Below are 9,377 nucleotides of genomic sequence, written 5' to 3'. Positions count from 1 at the left end.
GTGGCCCCAATGGTCCTGCTAGTGTCGTTTTCACTTATTACAGCTCCAGCACTAGTGCTAAAATTATTATTTTTTTTATATATTTTGAATTTCCTTTTTGTTTTTCAGTGTATATCTTTTCCATCACCCAGAGTACATCAGCCCGTTTCTGCAGCTAGCATTGTTGATCAGACTGAACCAAACCAATGAAGTTCTTGGTCACAGAAGGTCAGTTAAAGTTATTTGTCATTCAGATCATGGAAATCACGAGTGTTTAAAAGTAGGCAACTGAACTTTTGATGTTTCTCGATGATGCTTTATCTCTCTAGTTTATCATATATCATCACATTAGAGCCGATGAAGCCTTTTGGACGGTCATTTAAGAAACTCTTAACCAAAAAGATCTCACTTAATCCAGCTTTATTGATTGTCCTGTTGATCATTGTCATTTTTTCCTGGTTCTGGCACAGGAAATGACATGATTAATCATCGGTTTGACTCACATGTTTGACTCATTATCTGAAAAGAGCCACTCGCGAGCAGAGACCAGGCCTATTTGAATCGCTATACATACAGATACAGATATCTGCAAAACTTGGCTGAGATACCTTTGGCATGCTTACAGGGACATATAAGCTTACGCGATTGATGGCCCTCCATGTCAGCTGCTAATTTTAAAAGCAAATGGCTCCTCCGTTAATGTGCCATCGAGTCTTAGCAAGTGTAGCCACATAATATCTGACCACATAGTCGACACGTGATGAAGCCGTCAGCCAAGAAAACTGATCGACAGACTGTAAAATTATACCTGCGTTACACGAGCGGAAGAAATTATAAAAGATATTTTACACATTTTGCAGCAGATCATTTATTCTGTTTGCAGTAACATCTGTATTTAATCATCAACAACATTCGACATGTATAAAAAAAAAAAGAAAAGAGTAAAAATGCTTGACAGAAAAATAACAATATTATAGGAAAAGAAACAAATGACAGATTCGCAGGCACTTATGTCTTGGCAAACCTATTTTTCCCAGGTGGTTGCAGTCAAGCATCAAATGGCATAATTACAATATTGGAACCACAGGAGATGATGCACTCAAACACAATCACATCACGGGTCTGATAAAGACATCACATGGTCTCGAAGCCAACATACGACTTTGTCACTGATCTACAATGACCGTTATTATCATCGCTGCAACAAGTGGTGGCCTCAAAAACTTGTATTGATATCAAAACACAGTTCATTATTGACAAAAAAAAACTATTTACAACAAAATTCAGCAAAGGAGATGCTCAGTGATTTCTTCCTGGGAATAATAATAATAATAATAATAATAATAATTATAATAAGTCTGAATAATTATTAGATTTGTGCAGCTTTTCAAACTTGTATTGTGCTGCATTAGTGTCCACTTGACCCCAGTCTCTCAGCGTCACAAGGTGATTTTAGCATCTCCTCCTCCTGATGATGATGATGATGATGATGATGATGACGACGATGCCGACCGACCGCCTTTTTCATTCAGAGCTCGGCGACGCGGCGGAGTCTATGTCGTCATTTTCCAGGTCGTTCGGAGAAGCCGACTGTCCTCCTTTCACTCTCTTCCACTTCATCCTCCTGTTCTGAAACCAGACTTTCACCTGGAGCACAGAAACACAGGATATGTTGCCTTTAGAATTTATCTCAATAAACCCAAATTAAAATGATCTTAATTTAAAGGTGCATTATGTAATAAATCTAAAGCAACTGGCCATAAAATCCTCCTAATATGTCACAGAGACTCAGGAATAATGTTTATATAACAAACTGAACTCACCAACAACAACAGTACCGCTAAAATATTAGCATTTAAAAAAAACATTTTACGGACTGCAAATCATGTTTATGTTTTGAAATCATGTTTTTGCATGTGGCGCCGTCTACCAATCATTGCAGTCAGTAGAGTCTCAGCTGCCGAGCAACCACGGGTTGCCAGTTACGTCAGAAAACGAAACCTAAAAGACCTCGGTGTTTTGAATTTGAAAGTAGTAACCGTTTTTGGCCACATTCTTACATATTGTACCTTTAACAGCAGTAGTATATGGCGTCATCAATATATTGTTCTAAATAATTAAAATTAATCAATTCTGAGCAAAGTTTGCGTAAAAGGTAAATTACTTTCTCGCTAATTGATCTATATTTGTAAAAAATGCCAACATTTACTTTACTAGATAAATCATGACTGATTTTCTTTGTCTTCTCTCATAGAAAACAATATTTTTTTTTAGGTTTATGCCTATTCATTTGAAGGAATCTGAATGAAGAAAAATCGTCATAATAATGATTAGTTGCAGCCGTTTAAGCCCATAACAGTAAAAAAAAAGTACAAATAAACACCTGGCATCACAATTTAAAACAATAGCTATTGTTAATTGTATGTTATTGTTATATGTTATTGTATAACACAGAGACACAGTTGAGAGAGTGAGTTTTTTTTTTTTTTTCCCTCACCACATTTGAACGTGTAGCACGACCACTGTGGCTTTTTTCCTCTGTTTTGCAATTTGCGTCAACATTTACAACACAGTCAGCAGAAAAACAGGCAAAAATAATCCCCCACAAATCTCCCCAGTGCTGTGTATAAAGCGGCTTAGATTGCATTGGCCTTGTAATTTGCATGAATCCCGCGGTGTAAAGAGTTCAGTTCTGGCCGCCCAAAAAGCCTCAGCTCGTGTAGACGGAGAGCGTCGTATAGACAGTAGGTCAGAAGAGGCATCTATTAGGATGTCAGCATAGACAGGATGTAAGTTTGCTCTCTGCTATTCTGAAATGAGAATATCATGCTTTAACTCTCCGGGCCAAGAATAGCAGCACAACATGCACTTCCCTGAGAGTGAAGAAAAATTCCAGGGAAAAGTTAGCAGGAAAAAGAAACAACCGCAATTAAATCCGTGGTAGGATCCTAGTTTACGATTAAGACATTATTCAGTAATGACACTTTGTGCTAGTGTGCATGCTTCTTGTCGCAGCAGATTAAGTGATCGGATTAGTCCATACACTTTTCTTTTAAAATCTCAGCTGTCCAGTGAGGATTTAATGGTCATATATATGGGGGTTGACAACATTTCTGCTGAAGCAACAACGTGTTAGTCCATCTTTCATGGTTTGCTGACATCCCTGATCTGATCTTGCCTGTGGAGCTCGGCCCGAGCCAGAGTTCTGCTGAAGATATTTTATTCGCTCTAAAAGACTTAATAAATTCCTCAAACAGCTGGGCACATTAGTTTTTAGTAGTCAAGCAGGTGGAAATGCTTGGGGAGTGTTATTAGCGGCGGACACATACAGCAGCAGAACTGTGAGTCTGAATGAATTACATAAATGTGACCTACTGTCATGCGGCTTCGAAAAATATCAAATTTTAGTTGAGTATGAGCTTGTTGACAGTTTTAGTCTTTTTTTTTTATAGTGTTTGTTCTGGATTGAATATCTGAGATCACAGAGGTTTTGATAATCGGATTTTTGAAGCTTTTAAACAAGATTTCTGATTGTTTCAGCTCCTTAAATTGTGTATATTTTCAGTTTTTTTTTTTGCTCCAGAAGTAAAGTTTATGGACAAAAACAAGACATTTGAGAACCTCATTATTTCCACGTTTGATAAACAGATCAACATTTTTTTATGTTTTCTGACATCTTATGCACCAAAAATTAAATGAGAAAATAATCAACAGATTCATCGATAATGGAAAGAATCGTGAGTTGCAGCTCTACGCTAAATCTGAGCTGAATTCTATCATCCACACGCTGCAGATAACCCTGTAGCGCTTTCACCTACAGGGTCATCTGCTCAATGTGACTTATTGAAAAGGTTACATCAAGCCAAAGCTTATAGGATGAGCTGGAAAATGCCCAAAAGTTGCAGTGAAGTCGCTATATGTACGAGTTTGTAAGTCTCTTTGCAGACGTGTGTGTGCGCCTGTGTGCATGCGTGTGTGTCTGTGGGGTCTGGGAAACAGATTTAGCAGCAGACGGCAATATGTGTGGTCACTGTGGCACCACGGCCTCATTAGAAGAAGCTGGGACACTGGACCTGACAGACAGACAGACTGAGGTTTTATTCAGCAGGCATTGACACATGTTCGTACGATTTAATCAGGTCTGGAGCTGCCGCCCACTCATTAAAGCTGCATGTCGTTTTTTTTTTTTTTCGTTTTTTTTTCTTTTGCTACAACCACAGGATGAAATGGATTCTGGAAAAAATGGCTCATTGTAATTCAAATGCAACTCTGTTTATGCCTCGCCTACTAACGGTACATGTAGAATCATTTAAAATACTTTCCGCAATAAAAAAGTAAAAGAGAAGAAGTGATGTTTATCTTTTTTTGGGGGGGAAGATTTTAAGTTTATTTTTCTCTCTTTGGGTTAAAGTTTTCATTCTTGCAGGAATATGAACTTTCAGTTCCTGTTTATTCATAAAATATTATATTTTCCCCCTGAAACCAAGACTTTGTTATTCCATATCACTGTGGTTTGAATACAGTACTGAACGCCGCACATGTGAGGTATAAATATAACCGTACCTGTCTCTCTGTTAGGTCCAGGTTGACGGCGATCTCATAGCGGCGGAGCCTGGTCAGGTAGTTGTGGTGGGTGAACTCGGCCTCCAGCTCTCTCAGCTGCTCCTTGGTGAACGCTGTGCGCTCCTTCCGTGCCTTGCAGCTGGAGTCCACCTTAAAACCGGACTCCTGGTTATCTGGAGAGGCAATTTTTTCGTAACAGTTTGATAATCATTTAGAGACGTATTTATTACATTCTTTCCACTTAGATCACCTTAGAAATCCTAGTTGTGCCACTCCTACTTCACTTTATTCACAGCTCATTTAGTTTGAATTAGCTGTCCAATAATGTGTCGACTAGCCCCTCTATAGTCGACCAATAAACAAAGACTGTTAAAGAACTTTCCAACCAGCAAAGCACAACCTCAAAGACTTTTGTAGGAGGCCCCCATTGTATAGTAAACACCAAAAACCAGCAGTTTAAAAATGAGACCACCCGCACCTGAGCTCTGTTCACCTGTATCATGTGTTTACAGGGTTAGCATCATTAGTCGTATTAGTCATTATACCGTTATTTTATTTTTCTATGTATATTCTACTTTTATTTGTCTGTTAATTGCATAAATGTGAAAATAAAAAAGTTAAAGTGCAGCTTTACGTTCACTCATGGTGTGTGTTTTCTGTGTGTGTGTGAGAATGTGTTGGCACAGGGCAGAGGCCACCAAACCAGCCACAGAGGGACTGAGTTAGGAGAGGAATGCAGCGGAACATCGTTAAAGACTCTAACAAAAGAACAAAGGTGCGGATGTGTCCAGGTCTCTGTGCTATATGTGTGTGTGTGTGTGCGTGTGTGTGCGTGAAAGAGAGAGATTTCCTATTGGAACACTCGGAAAACCCACATTAACTCATCTCGACATGACAGCCAATATATAGCCGAGAAAGAAGCTCCAGATATCTCTATGAATGCGTCGCTGGCGGCGTCACAAATGCAGAAATCTGGACCAAGTTGACTAAAAATAAATAGCTAATATAGCTAATTTAACTGTCAGTGTATTAAAGGGGATTATTTTCTTGTTAAAAATAACTGTACACGGTTCTAATTTGTCAGAGTGAGGAGTTTTGCTTGGTGCTCGCCAATAATGGACTGCAGTACCTGGGCCAGATGTGAACAGGACACATTGTGTGCATGTGTCTGTGTGTAGTTTGTGCGTCGCTGCTTTCGTTGGGCAAAAAAAAAAAATCTTATTGCGGTTTAAACGTCATTAGTGACACGGTGCTCCAGAGTGTGCCGCCGACGCCGCCGCCGCCGCTGCAGCCCGGTCTCTCGTCAGGCCTGGTCTGGAGTCGTGCCAAACCCCGTTTTTAGTTCAAGTGAACACCTGGCTCGGTGCACATACTGGCTCGCCACTAAACAGGCCTCCAATAAAATATCCTGCACAGCCAGAGGCTGTAAACTTTCAGAGAGAAAGGCTTCTGCGCACAGCAGGGCCCCGAAGACAAACAACATTTGGTGCCTTTTGTGTGCGGACGGTGCAAAAGTCGCCGTCGTCTTAATTAATGATTGTTTTAAGAGAAAGAACCACAGGCAAAAATGTGATTGATCGCATAATTCGCGCCGCGTGTGTAAAACTCTAGTGCTAAGACTTTACAAAGTGTTACCATTATCTCTTTGTTTAGTGTTTGTTGGCAGCACTCGGTTAATGACTATAACATACTGCAACACGAGTGACTGTACGCAGGTATTAGGTGTCCATTCATAATGGATATTCGTGTGATCAAACTATACTAGACGTATGCGTTGACGAAAACATTTATTAAGACTTGAGAATGATAGCGTAAAACTTTAAATACTAAAGTTAAATTACTTTTTCATTATTGCATTATTGTAAAATACTTACACATGAGTCAAATATAATAAAAATTCACCTTTTTGTTTTCAAAGTACGCTGTAATCAGCTAAATCTCGTACTAGGCGTTGATAAACTGCAAATATATTAGTTTTGTTTCATTAGGAAATGAACAAAAATTCTAATTTCACAAATACTGATAATTCATAACAGGACACAAGATTGATTTTCTTATCGTGGCATGTTTAGTCGATAAAAGAAGTATGAGCATGTAAAATATTGTGCTGTTAAAGTTAATATCAGACACATGTGTGAAAACGTGCGTGCGTGTGCCACATTTTCATAACTCTATTAACACACACACACACATAGAGAGAGAGAGAGACAGCAGCAGACTTGTATAGCAGCTCTGTCTCTCACACGAATGCCTTCAGGATATTTTCCTAATATATGCTCAACCAGCTCGTCAATGCAAAGACTTTCCCTAAAAAAAACAACCAAAAAAAAAAAAAAAAAAGAGCCAATGTAGTGGTCAGACATGTTGCATGCACTCAGTGGGAGATTGTGTTACGGCTCAACGACAGGAAAATGTCAATGGATAAGAATGTAAAAAAAAAAAAAAGTGTGGATCACGGGCAAGTGATTTTACCAGACGTGGTCTGGCGTGTTTTCAGTGGAGTGAGCGGAGGTTACAATAAGGTAAGTACTGGAAGAGTGGGGGGGGGTTAGGGGGGTGTGGGTGTCTGCACTCCCCCGCAGTTCCCTTCAGCGTAACCCCCTCCAAACTACTCTATTCATTTAATTTCTTTAGCCGTTTAATTGAACTGATATTTTTGTCATCGTTGTGTATTTTAATTTTCTCGCCTTTTGCGTGTCTGAGTTTGAGGCTGTGACAGATATCACTTAGCTTTGCTTCCAGTTAGTGCTGAACTATGACCGGAGGATACACTTTTACTGTGATCCATAAACATACAGTGATCTGATTTCAGAGCATAATTTCTTACCCTACAAGTTGAGTTGTGTAAGGAAGTGGAGCTTTAGCTTTTTTTAGCGGTTTAAAGAGCCTTTTAATAAAAATATGAATATAATTATCATCGATCATGTGATGTGTTTTAAAAATTAACAATAATTTGCAATAAGACGTGCATTCAAGAGTGTGTTGTAACCAATACACACTCTGAAGCACCTGTGATGACTTTTCTTGAACGCGTTTGTGCTTTTATAAAACAATAGTCTGTTTCCCACGGATACAGCGGCGCAATGAAACGTTCACATGGCTCATTATTCATTTGGGCCGTTTCAAAGTCCTCGAACAATAAGAGGATGCAACTGCTCCTTAAAGGCTGTGTCTTGAACACAAAAGTGCTGTCACCTACTCACCTTTCACATAGCTATCTGGTGAGAGTGTAATTTGGTCCTTAAAAAACAAGAATTAGTGTCAGCGCCAGCTGCGGCACAGGACGCAAGCTCCTTAACCTTGACTTGGTTACGATCTTCAAACGGAGCGACAACGGTTGCGTGGCACATGTGCACAATAACTTGAATCAACTTTTGATTTGTAATCCAAGTTATCCAGCAGTCAAGCTTATATCTTGTTCCATGCTTCCTCCTCTAACTATTCACCAGTGTCCACTAAAGGAATGTCCACTATATGTGCACTATATGTGCGGGACTAGATAAGCTTTGCTTCTCCCGCTGTCCCTTTCGGTCATGTGTATGAATATAAATGATGATGTATGCAGATGTTGATTACTTGTCATGCCCGAAATAAACGATTCATTCATTCATTCATTCATTCATTTTTGATAATGAATCTAAAACCTCCTGTGTTTCTAAGTTTTTAAATGACTGTTTTCTCTCCTCTATAAACCACCACACCTCAGCTGACTCTCATCCATGACTCACCTGTCACGTCTCTCTTCCTCTTATTGGAGCTCTTCTTGTCTGAGTCGGCCGATGCCACACTTTGAGGTGAGTATTCTCCCTCTATGCACCCGGGCACAGCGCCTGGCAGCCTCTCTGCCCCCGCACTGTCCAGCTCGGGCCCTCCGCTCCCGCTGCCGCCCATCGCCGCGGGGGTGACGACGGGCGGGCAGGCCTCTGACGCTCTCACCCGAGTCTCGCAGGGGTTGAACTGCCAGTCAGCTCTCTGGTAACCTCCCTGGCTCTCTTGGTACAGTCTGTCATCGCGCGGATAGGCTGCGTGTGGTGCGGTTGGCACCAGGCAGGAGCTGGAGAAGTCTGTGTAGGCCAGGAACTCGGGTTTCTGGTGCAGGGAGAAAGGGCCCTGTTGGTAGGGCAACTGCAGATTGGTACCTGGGTGAGGGTTCCTCATGCAGCCCCAGATGGGGCTGCTGGGGTGGGCGCTCCGCATGCAGCTGCTGGCTGGCTGATCCATCCTAATGCAACAAAAAAAAAACACTTCACACAGTCTTGACTATAGTCTTATTGCAAGTCTCTCCCTGGATGACGAGTGCAAACTGGAAGTTTGTGTCTTTTTAGAGAAACATCCAGTTCAGCTGACTAAATGCTCATCATGGTTTCCCTGCATCCACCGCTGGAATGCTCACTTGTGCCTCTTCCACAGTCCAGAAATGCGTGAGGATAGACACCTTCCTCGTGACAGCGTGTTTCCCCTCTCTGCCTGGGAGTGTGTGTGTGTGTGTGTGTGACGTCTTTCAGAGCCTCTGGTCCTCCTGACACACTTTTCCTCCCTTGTGTTTGACTCACACACACACCCTCGCTTCTCCCCTGACTGATCTGACTGGCCTGTGGCTCGACGGGAGAGAGAGCTGCATCTACGACTGCAGGACTCCCCTTCTCGGGCTGGCTGTTTTCACAACTCTTCTAAGGCATTCTTGACAAGTGAGCCCTCCTCCTTTTTTAAACGTATAGGTGGGAAAGAGTGGCAAGTTTATGGAGTGTAATGTGAGATTGCAGAGGAGGAGCCCTGTCAGCCACATGTTGGTAGTACCCTCCAAACAACCCTGCTTCATCAACTATTAATCACAG

General features: G+C 41.2%; 1 protein-coding gene across 1 annotated transcript; it reads right to left on the bottom strand.

The window, feature by feature from the left end:
• Positions 1 to 853: 853 nt before the first annotated feature.
• Positions 854 to 9,156, bottom strand: meox1 (mesenchyme homeobox 1). The gene is made up of 3 exons (XM_083904137.1): positions 8,271 to 9,156; positions 4,543 to 4,715; positions 854 to 1,626 (listed from the first exon to the last, which is right to left on the bottom strand). The coding sequence occupies exons 1-3, from the start codon at positions 8,761 to 8,763 to the stop codon at positions 1,504 to 1,506; spliced, it is 789 nt and encodes a 262-aa protein (XP_083760263.1). The 5' UTR covers positions 8,764 to 9,156; the 3' UTR covers positions 854 to 1,503.
• Between the last annotated feature and the right edge of the window lie 221 nt (positions 9,157 to 9,377).

This window comes from Microchirus variegatus (assembly GCF_963457635.1).
Source record: "Microchirus variegatus genome assembly, chromosome: 17".
NCBI classification, from domain to species: Eukaryota; Metazoa; Chordata; class Actinopteri; order Pleuronectiformes; family Soleidae; genus Microchirus; species Microchirus variegatus.
This window is presented reverse-complemented; position numbering and strand designations above follow the sequence as displayed.